Source organism: Pollicipes pollicipes, unplaced genomic scaffold (assembly GCF_011947565.3).
Source record: "Pollicipes pollicipes isolate AB1234 unplaced genomic scaffold, Ppol_2.1 Scaffold_4295;HRSCAF=5057_pilon_pilon_pilon, whole genome shotgun sequence".
NCBI classification, from domain to species: domain Eukaryota; kingdom Metazoa; phylum Arthropoda; class Thecostraca; order Pollicipedomorpha; family Pollicipedidae; genus Pollicipes; species Pollicipes pollicipes.
The window spans coordinates 26,857,405-26,874,248 of NW_023596461.1; the positions used below are offsets into that span (position 1 = coordinate 26,857,405).

At 58.0% G+C, this 16,844-nt stretch overlaps 1 protein-coding gene across 1 annotated transcript in view; it reads right to left on the reverse strand.

Moving 5' to 3' along the window:
• The window catches only part of LOC119096804 (insulin-like growth factor 2 mRNA-binding protein 2), a gene marked incomplete at its 3' end in the record, with an annotated part of 31,619 nt that overhangs the window by 11,065 nt on the left and 3,710 nt on the right, over positions 1 to 16,844 (reverse strand). The window contains exon 2 of the mRNA XM_037219748.1: positions 12,373 to 12,442. Coding sequence (XP_037075643.1) covers positions 12,373 to 12,442 — 70 coding nt within the window. The remainder of the gene's footprint in view (positions 1 to 12,372; positions 12,443 to 16,844) is intronic.

A 16,844-nucleotide genomic window follows, 5' to 3' on the forward strand; every position in this document is an offset into this window, starting at 1 on the left:
ACAACATGAGGAGAGGGACTGGATTCAGCGCGGGCAATCGTGCCGCGTTCCCTTTGACCCAGCTATTGAGGAATCAGATGAACAGCCTGCTGAACTCAAGCGTCGCCCCCTTAGACCAAGCCGTCTTGCCGAGACGAGAAATCTCCCCGCTGAGACGATTCAACGGCGCAGAGGCCTCGTTGGCCTCTGCATTACGTTATAATCACACATAAGATCACCACCAGACAGGCGGTCTCGCCGGCCCGGTCGGTTCGGCGCTCAGTCGACAGGCCTTCGTTCCCATCTGTACATATCATATTCCAGACGTGTGAGGTGCTCGGCGGTTGAATTGCACTTAGGAAAAAGCGACGCTGGTTATTTAAAGTTGGGTTCCGCCACTCAAGAGACCGCAGCTCCAAAATGTGCAGCTACCGAACATTTAGTAAGGGCAAAAGTCGCAGGGTGGCTGTCCGCGGTTTGCTTCTGTCACCACTCCCCCCTCTCCCCCCCCCCCCCCCCCAGAAGTACGCATTTCCTCGCGGACGTTTTGATTTCCGTCCACGAACTGTTTTGGGAGAAAAGATACGTGCTCGCCAGCAAGAACGTTCTATAAAGGCCGCCGAAGATTCCGCCGATTGTAACCGGAAATTCTCGAGGAAACGAAGGCCTGACAGCAATCCACGGCTACACTGGCACGAACGATTCCAAGATGTCTGCCTGGTTGACACTTGCTGAATTTCTGCGGCAGGTCAGACATTCTTTTCCTATGAGAGTTAATACTTCACCGCACCATGTACTGGCGCACCGCATGACATTCGTCAGCATCGGCACCCACCACCGCCGGACGGCCGACGGCCGGGACAGCCATTAGGGGCCGCGTGTGCCGCACCCCTCCCCATGTCTATCCGATCAGAAGCGGTGCCGCGCACCTCCTCCGCTGCTGAACTGGCGTGGTTGACGAGCCGCCGGCGAAACGGAGGCGCGGAGTGGAAGGAGGTGCGCATCGCCACCACAGCGAGACAGCTGCTGCCTGTCGGTCTCATCCGTGCGGCCGCACAACGATCCGCTCTCTCCCGGCGATGGTACCGGCAACAGGCTGGCATCTGCTGGCTATCGCGCTAGTGCAAACTCATACCCACTCGGGGCACTGTTTCCTATCCAGTTCGGCGGAGCACTCCGGCCCCACCTTGGCTTCCAGCGTCTCTCAAAAAAGTAGTTGGGAAGAAAGTGGACCAAATCCGGGGAGGAGCCCGTTTCATGACTATTTTGGGGTAGGTTGCGTCATTTTTCACTGTTCAGTCCCCCTACCTCAACTCATTTCGCAAAACTGCGCCCATGTAACGCTTCTTGCGACAATATCTGGACAGAATGCCCGGACTCCATTCCATAACCCTGCGCCATCGCGCGCAAACGCCGCGAGACAGCGATCAGGCTTCGTCCGACCTCCCAATTTCCGACTGAGATCGTCTGGAATACATGCAGCTCCTGAAAATACAGCTCACGAATGCTGCACCATTCAGTGACGCACCAAGCTGGCAGGTTAACATCACGACCCGATCTACATCACGAGTCGTCGCGTTGGGTTGCCGGAAGTGCAGCGGCCAGCGATCAATCTCGGGACCTTTTCGAGTTCGACAATTGCCTTAACCACTCGCACGCCTGTAAGCCCCAAACTCCGGCCTACTTGGAAGTCTGTGCTTCTCGCACTAGCGGATACAATGACGAATATTCGATGTCGGATCAGCCATGGACCGGCCAGGCTGATCAGACGCGTCCTTCCCGCCACGCTTCAGATGCCTTGGACTTAGCCAGCCTGACAGTGCCGACATGTAGCACACACTCTGGTGACGGCGCGGACCACCAGCGCACGCGCCACACACAGTCCTCACTCACTCCTCAGCCTGGCGCCGCCGGTACAGCCGCAGCTGACCGGCGCCGGCCGCTGCAGCCCAGCTGGGCGGGGCAGGTCCGGGCTGCTGGTGGCCGGCGTTGCGTCAGTGGGGATCGGACACGGCTTCAGGTGGTCAGCAGGGGTCGGACACAGCTCCAGGTGGTCAGTAGGGATCGGACACGGCTTCAGGTGGTCAGCAGGGGTCGGACACGGCTTCAGGTGGTCAGCAGGGGTCGGACACGGCTTCAGGTGGTCAGTAGGGGTCGGACACAGCTCCAGGTGGCCAGTAGGGATCGGACACGGCTTCAGGTGGTCAGCAGGGGTCGGACACAGCTTTAGGTGGTCAAAAGAGGTCGGGCACAGCTTCAGGTGGTCACTAGCGCTCAAACACGGCTCCAGGTGGTCAGTAGGTCTTGGATGGGGCTTCAGATGGTCAGTAGGACTCGGACAAGGCTTCAGGTAATCAGTAGGACTCGGACAAGGCTTCAGGTAATCAGTAAGGCTCGGACATGGCTCCAGGTGGTGAGTAGGGCTCCGACGCGGCTTCAGGTGGTCAGCACGGCTCGAACACGGCTTCAGGTGGTCAGCAAGGCTCGGACACGGCTCCAGGTGATCAGTTCTCCGCCCTGCATCCGCGACCTGGGGCCCCAGATCGAACGACTGCCTAGTCAACCAGGAAATACAGCGATGAGCTAAGCAATGCAACTGAGTTCATCCATGCACGATGCGCGGCCAAAACTGAACCCTATTGTTTGAAAGGCCACACCTACCGCAAGTGACGTCAAGCTTCAAGCGTAGAAAGTTAAGCCATTGCCTCGTAATCTATATGGTGCTTTTCTACCCGGCATTCGCTATTTACACTGCGCTGTTTGTTTTTAAGTTTTGGTTTGAACGTGGACCACTGACGAGGCCTTCTTAAAGAAGCCCATATCACTGTAGAACTACTGGCATCGCAGTAGAGCATGCATGCCAAAGCGCTACAAAGCACTTCGCCTAAATAGGATTGTGCCACATTCTAGCGCCAGCAGCACATAGCGGCATTGCACAAAGTGGCATGAATTTCAGCGTCATTTTATTAGAAAATCAGATACTTTCTTCTTTCTAGGCGTGCTCAGCCCCTTTCATGATCCTCCGATCAATCTTGCTGAATGATCACGCACCCCTGAGTGTACCAAACTGGAAAAACGTTATCCTTGATGATGCCATACTCCTGCATGGAGGCATTGGTCGCTTCCTCCGGAGGCCGCGCGCAGCGCTGAGCATCGCGCCGGCCCCGTCATCATGCCCGCACTTGTCGGCAAGCAAAAACTGGCCAATAACCACCGCCGTGCCACGTTCAACAAGCGACCGACCAGAAGCGACGGATATCCGGTGCCAGTTGGTTTTGGCAGCGGTTCGAGCGCCGCTGACGTGCGGCTGACGGGGAGGCCGACTTCGAGCTGGCAGGTGTCTGGGAGCTCCTCCCATCGCTCATCAGCGGGCGCGGCGCGCGCCAAACGGCGGCCGACACCGCCCGCGCCGTGACACCGGGCCAGCTCCCGGCTCCACACCGAGGTGCTGACACCGGACCGAGCCCCTGACACCGCGGAGGCTCTGAGCCGGGGCTGAGCTCCTGACGCCGCCGAGGCTCCGAGGCGGAACTGAGCTCCCGACACCACCGAGGCTCTGAGTCCAGACTGAGCCTCTAACACCACTGAGGCCCTGAGGTGGAACCGAGCTCCCGACACCGCCGAGGCTCTGAGTCAAGACTGAGCCTCTGACACCACTGAGGCTCTGAGGCGGAACCGAGCTCCCGACACCGCCGAGACTCCGATCCCGGACTGAGCTCCTGACACCGCCGAGACTCTGAGACAGGACGGAGCTCCTGACGCCGCCGAGGCTCTGACCTCGGACTGAGCTCCTGACACGCCGAAGCTCTGATCCCAGACTAAGCTCCTGACAACACCGAGGCTCTGGGCCAGGACGAAACCCCTGACACCGCTGAGGCTCTGACCTCAGACTGAGCCTCTGACGCCGATCGCCGTCGCCGGATGCCGCGTCCAGAGTCCCAGAGCCGGTCCGGGCCCCGTGGGGCGTCAACGGCCGGCCGGCCGGCGCCGTGTCAGTGCCGCTCGCAGTGGGCACAAAAACAGGCACCGGAGGTGCGGCCCCGCTGGCCCTGGTGCAGGTGCGGGGCAGAGCCGCGGCGGCCGGCTGGCGCCCGCGCTAGGCTGTGCGTGCACACAGCGCCGCCACATGGGACTAATCCCTCCGCTGCCCTCAAACGACGTCTGCGAGGGCCTCGAGCGGCCGGCAACTGTCTCGGCCAGTGACAGTTCAAGCAGTTGACGCCTTCGTTCTCGCCAGCTGCTTGCGTACCCGGGGACGATTGAGACAACTCTGCAGAACGATTCCAGAGTGCCCGCGGCTTCGCACCGCTTGCAGAGCGCTGTCTCAGACGGACCCGGCGTCGGTCATCAGCACGTCAGCGCCCGACCTCCAAGCTCACGACGGCCGTCTCCGTCCCGCCCGCGGCCGACTCTGTCCGTCTCAGCGCACTCTGCGCGCTCGCTTTGAAGTGGAGCGGGTGCCGGCGCTGCAAGCCGGGCCGGCCGCGATTCCTGCAACGGCGGCCTGCAGCCGATCCGCCTAACGAGCCAACGAGCCACGCACAACGGCCCGGCGGCGGCAGCGACGCGCTCGGCGCCATCGCGTGAGTCACGTGGTGAGCGCCGGCGCGGCTGGCATGTCCGGCGCACGCCCGCCGCCATTGCAGCGTTGCAGGCGGCGCGCGCCATCCCGTTCGCTGCCGCCATCTGTGAGCCGCGTGTCGGCTGGCGTTGGCCGCACGCGCCGTGCGCTGGCCCGCTGTGCGCCCGGCGTGACGTCACGGGCCACGGCCACGTGACCGGCGATGGCGGCGCGCCGGGGAGCGACGGCGCGGGGGAGGGGAGGGGGTTTCGCCGGCCGGCCGGCGCACGCTGGCGGCCAAGGGTTGAGGTAGGCCCGGCCGGCGCGCGGCCAGACCGGGTGGTCGGCAGCCCAGCGTCGCCACCAGTGCGAGTCCGGCGCCGGCGCCGGCGAGCTGCCAAGTTCCGCGTTCGCCAGATGCGTCGCTGGCGAGGCGACGGCGACGATGGCTAGGGGAACTAGCCCGACCGATCCCAACCGCATTCGGGGAGCGGGCACGCTGGCTCGCCGCCGCCGCCGCCGCCGCCAGGGTCTTCGCGCGTGTGAGGGCGATCGATGGGAGAACTGTTGCTGCGCGGAACCGATCGAAGACCCGGCCGTCCGGGCGGGGCGGAGCGGTGCGGCGCGGGTACAGGCGTGATCAGGTGCGAGACATTCGGGCGCGGCGCGCCACACCACCCGGCGCCAGACGACGGCCAGCCACGGCTGCGCCAAGCCACGCCGCAAAAAGCGTCGCGTCAAGGCCGTCCCCTAGCCCATCTGGATCACGCCAGGCTGAGCCGGTGCTGACAGACGACGCTAGCCAGCAAAGAAAATCTTGTCTTCGGAAGCCAAAAGCAGGAAAAAACTTATCTTCGAACGCAAAAAAATGGAGCGCTGCTTGGTGCCCCCCCCCCCCCCCAATCTTGATTGCCCCCACTGCGGCCTATCCAACTGGCTCGCGGCAGGGGTGGCGTGGCAGTAGAGAGCGCGGGAGGGGGGGGGGGGGGGGCGGGGAAATGGCGTGTCAGGATGGGGAGACTTGCAATACACATATGGTCCTGAACTTTCCGCCCTGAGCATACGAAACACAGAAAAGTTAACCGCATCGCAATTGGGAGAAACCTGACCAAAGTTCCAGAGAAATGACCGAAACCCCAGGAGAAATGGAAACCCAGGCTCTCTTCTCAGCTTTGAGGCCTCCATGTTGTCTCGCCAAGCTTAGGGCCCCGTGTTGCCCCTCAGACTTGGGACTCTCCCGCCCCTCCGCTCGGCTGCTACAGTCCGAGGTGGCGCCCTACGCGCGCGACAAACCGACATTCGTGCCGAATCGACCCAACGGTACCGGGCAGCAGCAGCTGGTCGAGCAAACAGCCTGAAGCGCGACACAACACGGCTGCTGTGCAGAAGGGGCCGCACTCTGCGCCCATGAGTGTCCGGCGTGCGGGCGGCTTGGCTCAGCTGGTCAGCCCGAGAGTGAACCGAGGGTTTGGTAAAACCTTACGTGGAATACGTCCAATATATCAACACCATGGTATCGATGTCATTAAGAACAAAGGCTGAAAACCAGAACGGGAAAACAAAGAACATGAACAGGAGCAGGAACACGAATAGGACGGAAACAGAAACAGGAACTGGTCTGGCCTATCCAGCCTCACCCATGACCAGTGATATAATTCCTGTTCAATTAGGCCTCCAGGATCTCTAACTTTGAACGGAAAATGAGCCAATTCCGGGAGAAATCCAGCCCCACGCATCAACATATTTTGCGAGACTGCACCCCTGTCCGAGACCACCTGCAGTGCGTCTTCTTATTGTGGGGTGAGAGCATATATACGACTTGCCCGCGACCGGTTACGCGTCACGTGACTGATTTCTGCTTTGGAAACACGTACGCTGGAAACAGCAAACGCCATGCAGTCTATATGTTTGTGACGGTGTCTGCAAATCACAATCAGCAAAACAGTGACAGCTCAGTGACCGTAGTACGGCAATGAGTAGCTGCTTCCATGCAGGAGGGCAGCAAGGAATTCTCGTCAACTCTCGATATAAAGGCGCTATTTCCAGAGATTTTCGTTAGCCGGCACTGCTGACTTTACGTCACAGTGCTTTAAGGCTCTAACAAAAGCCGCTCTACCGCCGTGTTTTAAGGCTCTGACAAAAGCCACTCTAAAATCATCAAAAATAACGTGGGTGGCCCGACTAAGCCCTGCCTCAATCATCCCACCATTGTCGGCCAAATACGCCCAATTCAGGAGGAAACAACGCCTGCACGCGTTTCGTATCACCACTTTTCGGGCACGGCCGATGGCTCGCACCAAAATCACAAAGGCGCGCCCAGCCGGACGACTTTTTGCCGGCCGATCGATGCCACTGGACAATGACGGTCGCAGACCCGGGGGATTACGCCGTTTTTACCCGGCCGCCAAAAACACGTGATCGCTGGCGCCTAAAACAGGGCGAGTTTTTGCCACGCGCGAGCCCGGTGCCGGCCGAAACCGGAGCCGCGCGGAGCGCCGTGCCGCCGGGACTGACCGTCGTCGCCAGAGCGCCGGCCCAGTGTCGCCAGCCGCGCCGCGTCGATGGCGGCATACTGATGACGAGCCGGCCCGCACACCATTGTGCTATCGGGCCGCTTTTTTGCGACGGCCGCGAGTGGCGCGCGCGTGCCACTCAATGGGGGCACAGACAGCACAGCTGCTTGCCGGAGCTGGGACCGGTAAGTGGTCAGCACATGATACGTCGCGATGCCCACCTGAAGATCAGACGCTAAACAACGCCAGCGACCTTTTCGATGATTTTTAAAAAATCAAATTTCAACGACAGCCAATCCTGCATGCAATATGAACAAGGGTACAGCTACAGTCACGCCCAGCACGCTCCAAATATAACCAATGGACAAACGAACAAATACCCCGCCTCGAGTCTCACACGAGTCTCTCAGTCAGTCCTGTACTGTTTTTAAGCACGAGTACAGTTCCGCTCCGCCCCCCCCCCCCCCCCCTCCCCGTATCGCACGACTATTTCAAGGGGACGTCCGCTGTTTTTAAGCAGCTCAAAAGCCTCGACCACTTTACTATTTACAAAACCACTTCAAAACCAATTACAAATGAAACTGAGCATGGACGTTGAAGGCACAAAGTCACGCATGATGGGTGTCGCCTCAGATCCATTTCTGACCATGGGGAACTATCAGGGGCCAATTTGAAGAGAGACATTCAGTGAACGGAGCCAAACCGACAGCTATCAGTTCGGCCGCTTCAAGTGCAGAACGAAAGACGGGCAGTTCTCAGGCCCGGAGACATGAGATCTGGGGCTCTCAGAAAAACAGGTGGTTCACAGAGCCGGAGACATGAGATAAGACGCCTTCAGAAAGACAGGCGGTTCACAGGCCCCGGAGACATGAGATAAGACGCTCTCAGAAAGACAGGTGGTTCACGGGGCCGGAGACACGAGATCAGGGGCTCTCAGAAAGACAGGTGGTTCACGGGGCCGGAGACACGAGATCAGGGCCGCTCAGAAAGAGAGGTGACTCACAAAGCCGGAGACTTGAGATCAGGGGCCGTTACAAAGGGCTCAACTTCCAAAACTGAAACGCTCATCGAAGATGAACAACAATATTTGGACGAACCCTCCGCGCGATGAGGTCGCGCACCACTAACCATTGCACCACGAGATCGTACATCGGTGTCCCCTGCATCAACAGCACCAGGGTCCTAGCGAGCTGCGCACGACGGCTGGGGGATCGCGGTGTCTCAGCACCAGCGCTACTACCAAAGTACCCCACCAGCACGTCAGCGAGATCACCAAACCGTGCGAAAGAGTGGCCTCTGAACCGAAACCAAAAGAATACATGCAATTTTGCAGCATCCCAGTCAATGTGGACACGTGTATGCACAGCTAGACCACAACTACTTTTCCTAGAAAGCCAATATAGATATTTACAGAAGACTGAAAGGAGCCGGTGGGTCTCCGTTTACCTCGAACGAGGGGGAGGGGTAGGGGGAAGAGACGAGCGGCCGTGACCCGCCGGCCTTGCGCGCCGACCACCGTCCCACGGCCTGCGCACCTCATCTCATCCCGGCAGACGGTGGATGGCGAAGAATGACCGCCGCGGCGAGGTCCGCAGACCAGCCTACAGAACAGTGTCCGGACAGGCTGCAGGCAGCGGCGTGGCTGGCCAGCACGCGCACGGAGGCCACCAGGGCCCGCCCGGCTGGACTCGTCTAGACAAGCCCTCACCAGCATCAGCGCTCCGCGGCCAGTTCCCGCCAGACCCTGCCCGTGTGTTTTCAGTCTTGCGCAGAATTCGTCGGGCAGCTGTCTTAAACACCGGAGGGTCCTCCATCCTTCAGTCATAACTAACCACCCACGACTCAGTTTGACCTCGCTTCGACTCTCTGAAAAACCACGACAGCCTTGTAATCCGCCGCTCCCGTAACAAATCAACAAGCCAGGACGAGCGCTCGCGGATCGCACCGCCCGAGCGCCGCCCCACGGATCCCCACATCGTCAGCGCTGCGTCACCGGCGCGACTTCGGCCGCTGCGGCGGAGGACCAGGGCTAGTGCCGGCGGCTGACTCGCTTCAGCTCGTGCGGCGGCTCCCGCCCCGGCCAGGTCCGTCGGCGGCTGACTCGCTACAGCTCGTGCGGCGGCTCCCGCCCCGGCCAGGTCCACCGGCGGCTGACTCGCTTCAGCTCGTGTGGCGGCTCCCGCCCCGGCCAGGTCCGCCGGCGGCTGACTCGCTTCAGCTCGTGCGGCGGCTCCCGCCCCGGCCAGGTCCACCGGCGGCTGACTCGCTACAGCTCGTGTGGCGGCTCCCGCCCCGGCCAGGTCCGTCGGCGGCTGACTCGCTACAGCTCGTGTGGCGGCTCCCGCCCCGGCCAGGTCCACCGGCGGCTGACTCGCTTCAGCTCGTGTGGCGGCTCCCGCCCCGGCCAGGTCCGTCGGCGGCTGGCTCGCTACAGCTCGTGTGGCGGCTCCCGCCCTGGCCAGGTCCACCGGCGGCTGACTCGCTTCAGCTCGTGTGGCGGCTCCCGCCCCGGCCAGGTCCACCGGCGGCTAACTCGCTACAGCTCGTGTGGCGGCTCCCGCCCCGGCCAGGTCCACCGGCGGCCCTCGGTGGCCGTCCTTGGTGCGACCCCCGCCGACGTTTATCGGCCGTTTTTGCCGGCTCCCCTCCGCTCCTCCCGTCCCTGGCGAGCGGCCGCCGTCTGGCAGACCTGCTCGTTGGCCGCCGCCGCCATTCGCGACGAGTCCCGCCGGCTCGTCGGTCGTCGTCGCTGACCTGAGGGGCGCGGCCCGGCCGAGACCTACGCCAACAGCGGGCGGCGAGAGGCCGGCCGGCCGGCGCCGGCGCGAGCAGCGTCGGGCCAGGTCGCGCCGCTCGGCCGGGCCCGACTAGCCGTATTGATCGGCGCCGCCCCACGGCTCGCCAAGCCCGCCACGGGGCAAAAACGGCCCCTCGCCAGCCGGCCGGCGGGGGAGGGGAGGGGGCCGGGCGGCGGGCGACACGTGGAGACCGGACGGGGCCCGGCACCGGAGCGCGTCAGCCGGATCCGATCAAGAACGGGCTGGTCGCCACGGGGGTCGCCGGCAGCTGGCCTGGGGTGCCCCTGTAGGACCAGGAAAACTTAAAGACAGGACGGGGGTTTCCCTATAACCCGCGCACGGCTGAAATGCCAGGACCAGAAGCCTTCCGCTGTTTGTAGGTGGCTTGGATGGACACCCTGGGCGACCCAAAGCGGCCGACCCACGGAGCAGAGACGCATACCTTCTGGGCAGGCGGACGAGCTGTTCGCGCCGGTGGAAAGTGCCGACCAATGCTGGCGGGCAGTGGGAGGCCAGCGTCTTCCAATGGTGACAGGCTACCACGTCGTCCCGATTTCAGTGGCAGCTGGCGCGGCCGCCAGCACACCCGCCATGCCGCAGCTCCCACCTACGGCTGGCAGTCGTCCAGCGGGCCACACGCCGCCTGACACCCCCTCTTCCACGAGCTGAGCCCGTGCCGCGCGCGCCGAGCCCCGACCGCCGGGGCCGGCCACCCCCCTGCTGACACCGCCCCTGCGCCGATCCGGCCGCCTCGCCGCACGTGGCGTTACGGCAGGACTCGGCCGGGGGCGTGGCACGACCCATGACGGCGGCAATGCCCCACGCACCAGACATCTCCAGCAGGGACCGGCGACTCGCCCCATGGATGCAAACACGGCTGACCAGCCGACCGGCCGGCCCGAGCGCCGCCGCCCGGCTGCGGCCGCCTCTGCGGGTGTCGGGCTCGAGGGGCCCGCCCCGCGACACCGGTTTCCGTCAGGCCGGCGGCAGCGCCGAGATACGGCCGCGCGCGGCGACCCGACCGGCGCCGCCGGCGCGGCTGATCAGCTGGCCGGCTATATTTGGCGACACGGCGCCGACAGCGCGCAGGCCGCCGGATGACGCGCCACCCGCAGCCGGCTGACAGACCAGCTGACCGCTGATGGAGGGTAGCATCGGCGGTCGGAGGGCGGTCGCGCGGGCAGGGAGAGGCCGGCCGGATGAAATCTGCCGTCATTGTTATCTGGTGGGCGCACTGAGAGTGCGATAAGTTCGCAGCAGAAGCGCACCCAGGGAAGGGAAGCTGGAGGCCCTTTCCACTCCCTTTATTTCAGAGGGACCCCAGACCGTTCCTTTTGCTCACTGTTACTTTTGGTGCTGGCAGTCGCTCATATAAATGTCAGTTTTACCCCAGTTAAACAAGGAACTAGCGAATCATCCCAAAAGGCATTAGTATCTAGTGTCGGTGGTCACGGAGCATGCCAAACTCCCGAACTCGCAGACTTGCAGACGCCGCGGTCACAAAACAAATACGCACAACCCCATTCCAGCTGAGTGGAATGACAGCTCCCTGTCCAACCCCTTGGACAAATTATCTGCACAGCGCTAGTTGGTAGAGAGGGAGCGCTTGGCTGAGTGCGACCTGCCGCCCATGCCGTCACGATGACTATCGCTCTCTGTCCGGGGCCTCTTGACGGATCACTATCAACAGGATCTTTTCAGCATCCTTGTTCGCGTAGGCGTGAAAACGCCTTGCACCTAACTGCTCCCCACCGGGTGGTGCGTCACACCCTCACGCTTTCAATGACTTACCGGCTAGGCGGTTCAAAGCCCGGCACCCTGCAACAACGCGCCGTCACTCTGTCGGCCCTCAACAGCACGGGTCCGTTTGCGAGCCTGTCCAGGTAATATCGCCAACAATCGCTATAAATAATGCACCGCGGGCGGAGTAGCCTTTCAGAATGCCTCGCATTTCTGAGCGAGCTCACTTCGCTGATTGGTCTGCACGTGGCTGAATGGCGGACCATAAAAGGGCGACTTGACTTTATGACCTGCGCTACCACAATCAGAGCTAGGACAGCGCCAGCCCGTCATTCGGCCGGCGTTCTGTCCTTTCTGTATCGGCGTGTGGACTGGCGTGTTCAGGGAGTGGACGGCACGCGGCGGGGTTTGAAGAGGGTCGGTAGCTGACCGCCGACTGGGTGAGGAACGCGACGCCAACACGGTTGTCCGGGCCGGCGATAGAACGGGTTCGCCCAGTGCGCTGGGGGGGGGGGGGGGGGGGGGGGGGGAGGGCACGCGGGTTGCGGGCTCGTCAGGGACGGAGCGAGGCACGCCATGTGGAGAGCCTCCGGTCGTGCACGCCCCGTGCAGGAGGAGATGGCGCGCAGCCCAATCAGAGCGGGCACGCGTGCCAGCGGACCCCCCCCCCCCCCCCCCCCCCACCCGGGCCAGCCCGCCGACGGGCACTGCACGACCGCACGACACACGCCGGGACAGTTCCGTGCCGGCGGAGGCGCGGTCACACCTCGAGCCATCTTACCCTTTTCTGACCCCCGCAGCCGGTGAGACGGACGGCTCCACGAGCAAAGGCATCCCCATGAAGTTGAAGCCTGCCGAAGAGACACATGTCATCACCACGCTCCCAACAGGCACGAGCGTGTGCTTGGCTATGACGGCGCGTGTTTCGCAGACGTTCCATGTTAGCAGCTTCCAGTCATTCAGTCATCAGAACCAGTCCAGTCATTTACTCACAGGCGAAAATTGTGGCAAGGAAAGGTGTGGTAACGAATTGCAGCAATAGGTAAAAAAAGAGGTACGCTTCTTTGGTGTCGCCAGGATTACCGTATTCAAGGGTGAGAAATCCAAGTCCCGGTTTATCCTTGATTATAATAATAACCCAGGACTTTTATATCATATAAGTCCTCCCTTAAGTACCAGCTGATTGAAGGTCAAAACTTCAGATGATTTAACATGAGCAAGAACACAATGCGTTTGATGCGTCATTTTGCATCCACAAATGATCATTTTGACCAGCGGACAAAGCGGTGTCAACTAAAACGCTGCCTATGCCCATGTTTGTGTTACATATCGGGTAGTGTGGTAAGGCTGCAATGATGCAATATTTAGGTGTCAAGTATGCTGTGCTTAAGGTTAAAATATATAAATCTGTCCCTGCAAAGCACAAAACAGTACCAATACAAACGCGTCCATGTCAGTAGTGACCCTATGTTAAAGGGAATGTTCCACATTTGAAAATATTGAGGCACCAGGTTTGATGAAAGAAGCTCACTCATAAGTTTTGGTACACGTTTAAGTGGAAAAGTCATTGTTCGATCATGTCAATGTACCTCGCACAACACTGATTGACAGTGGATTGACGACGGTTATATCGGGAAATGGCACTCACGGACGCCAGATACGAGCGACTCGACAACTATACTTTTCCTTGGCCTTAATCACCACATGGCTAGAGGAATGGCAGGATTTAAATGTCATTATTCTGGTGTCATGCATACCTGGGTGACCTTGAAATCGTCTGCCCAAAAAACTATGCACATCTTCGCGGTTGTGCGGCTGATAAACTACAGGGGTTTGGGTCTAGAGCAAAGCAGTAAACTGCACCAAATAATCTTCAAGATGGCTATTTCAGTGCAAACCCCACACACATGTACAACACTCGCTTCAACGCAAGCGCAGCCAATGCATCTGTGGCGAACTGTACAGTGATGCTGTTTCCGAGCGCGTCTCGAAAACTGACACGGGTTTATCCATTTTTCCGACATCGCGAGCGCGGCCAAGACTTGCCTGAGTAGCTTAATAGAGAAAAGCCGTGATGTATCACCGCTTAAATACTTCAAAGGAAAAAAAACGGGACCTAGATTCATCATTAAACGTCGTCGACCTGATCTAAGCCAACAAAGATCCCTCGCATTGGTGTGTGACGTCACCAATCCAGCGCAGCTTGACGCGAGCTCTCTGATGGCGTGCTCCGTTTTGGCTCGCACATGGCTGCTGTTTAGACAGTAAAGAGTTTGTGAACTCCATCAGGCGAAGGCGAGAGCACATGCACTATCGGTGGGGGCTCTTCCGACGTTTTTGTTCGTAAAGCCACACAAAATATTTCAGCTCACGCCGCCTGGGCAGATGATGAAAGCAAACTCTCTTTTAGTTTTGTGAATGGCCCCGAGACGCGTCAGGATTGCCCGCCAAGGCTTAAAAACCTGACATGTAATTAATTTGACAAATTCTGCAGGAGTTCCTTCGATCTTAGCACAGATCATCGAGTTATGTCATCGACAGTAAAACGATGACCGGACATTTTTGCCCTACGTGCAGAATTCATAGTTTCCTGTCTTGTTTCGTGCCATTTCGACAAAATTCGCCGACAAGTGTGGCCCACTGCTAATTAGGGTCAGTCACACTATACAAGGTCAGACCATGCAACCATTATAGGCTATGAGAGGTCATACCGAGTCAAGCCGAGGCGATATATTACGTCCATTTTTTATACATGAATCGGTAAAACTGGCATACATTCAGACCAATGGCATACATGTCATGTACCCCTGAGGAGCAGAAAAACCTTATTCGATAAGGTAGCGATGAAACAATAATAGTAAATATGATACAACCATCTTATTGTTATGGTCATGGCAACACCACCGTAAAATTCGGAAGATCCAAGTCACAATAATTCAGAGCCGGTTTTAGAGCTTTCCAACCCTTCTTTACGCGTACTAGGGGACACTGAAGCCGTTACCAGGTTTTGTTCAAGTTTTAAAATGTTCGCGCGACCTGTGACGTTGTCAGTGATGTGGCATTTGTCACGTTAGCGATGCCAAAGCAAAGCTAGTCTCGGCTATGACCTGTTATTCCATTTTTTTCCGATCTGCCAATTAGATCCCGAGACACCAGCGGGACGCTTTAATCCTATCCCTTACCCCGGGCGGCCGCGGATAGCGAAATACTTCGGGCGGTATCGGGTTGATTCCCCTCCATGCCTTGTGCATAAATGTCTGTTTTAATGATGAATATGGACAGGCGGAAAAGTTTGTTCAACTGCTTATTTACCTGTGCGTAAGGCTCACCTGTCTGCGTCTAATTCCACACGTCTACGCTCGAAAGTGTCATTCGGTAAACATTAGTAATGCGTTCAGTGCTTTGACATTTGCGTCAACACCCTTATTTTGGAACACAGTTTGACGAGTGCTAACATGGAGCCTTTCCCTGTCCAGCCGTTCTTCACTAATCGATTCACGTAGTCTGCGACGCACTGGCTGAGCTTTATCAACATCGCCCATTTTACGTTTATCCAGGCTAACCCCGCGGCGGAGTGCGGAAAGTGCACCCTCCTTTACCATCATTATCCGTGTTTTTATACTGGGTCGCTTATAAAAAGGAGCGTTTTGGCAGACAGACGGCACTTATCAGACCAAATGTCTGTAGATGATGTTCGACAATAGATGCCAATAGGCACTGCCATTCAGCTGAGCTCATATTGCCATAAGCACATCACTTGTTAAGGCACAAACAACATCCGCCCAAGATAGCATTCCCGATTCCTAGTGTACTCCCTACACGCAAAAATAAATCCCCAGTTGGTTCCTGACCGTTGTAGTACAATTTTCAGACAGATACTAAAATGAACGCTTTCAAAATGGTTTCATTGCATAATTTCAAGATTCTGCGCTGAAAAGAGCCGACCTCCAACGCATCATACGGTATTAGTTCACAGCAGCTGTCACGAACTCATTCAAATATGTTACGAAAATACTGTCCGTTGCCAGCAGTGCTTGTGGTCATTAGCACAACCACATTCTCAAATACTGCGACCGAAGGATGAACTCAGCGGGAGAAGTAATTACGGATTTCTTATAACAATTGGCCTGTAATACTCTTCAACAAATTTCAGTTTTTGGTTTCTGATGCATTGTGAGAACGGCGCGACCAAGAGGTATAGTACAATGCCCAGCAGAGCACAGGGCAGAACAGCTCGGTCTTGATCTCTGCACAAACCTGAACGGAAAACTGTCCTTACATAGCTCTACAGAAGCCAAGCTACCGAGGCGACGCAGCCATCATCGCATCTTGTAGAAGTATGCGTGCCATTTGTGTCTGGCTCATGATGTGCAATATGCAAACCACAGGAACAATGGGACCTTTGCGAACAGCTTCGTCTCTGGTGCGCCCAACAGAATAAAATGGTCTAGAGCTGTGAGCAGGTTAACCCTCCATCAAGGTTGATGGTCTGTACCAACTAGCATCGTTGCTGTTAGGAAGGCAATTTAGGGATGTCATGCTGCTGAGGGGGTTGCGCTGGTATACCAAATTACCCCAGCAGCGAAGCACGACTTTCCCATTGTTGTGCTGCATGGTGAGACATGACTGGTGAAACCATGACCGGACTAGGTCCACACAACAGATGGTGAGATTACTGGCGTTCCAAATGTCTAACAGCATGCATTTCTCACCGAACTGTCGGCCATGGATTTTCATCGCATGATCCAAATATGTAGACACTGCACGGAAGTAGTTTGCATAATTTTCAATGTTTCTACCTGAGCACACCTGGTTAGCTGACAAGCCAACTACATTTTGATACGGCAAATAAAACACGAACATCACATGATACTAAGCCGGCACTACCTAGATCCGACATTTACATGATTAGAAGGGACCCAGCATCTTTCAACATTTGTCGTTTCGTTGCACATAATCGATTTATTCAACTAAGTTCTTTGGGTGCATTATTACTGCGCACTTATATTTATAAAATTACTTTTTCGGGCGTTAAGCTTTCTCGGCATGTTTTCAAGTTTCTCAAGCTTTCATTAAGAGAAAAGAGTATAGTAGTCGTCAAGTAAAACGCGTAAAAACCCTTTCTTCAGGTGGTGAACCACCGACTGAAGAAAACCGACAAGACGGCCTGAACGCTTCTGGAGAAACCGATCGTTTCTTTCCCTTAGCATCCTAAAAAGCCCGGAAACCAAAATGTCTTATCGTTCCAGCTTT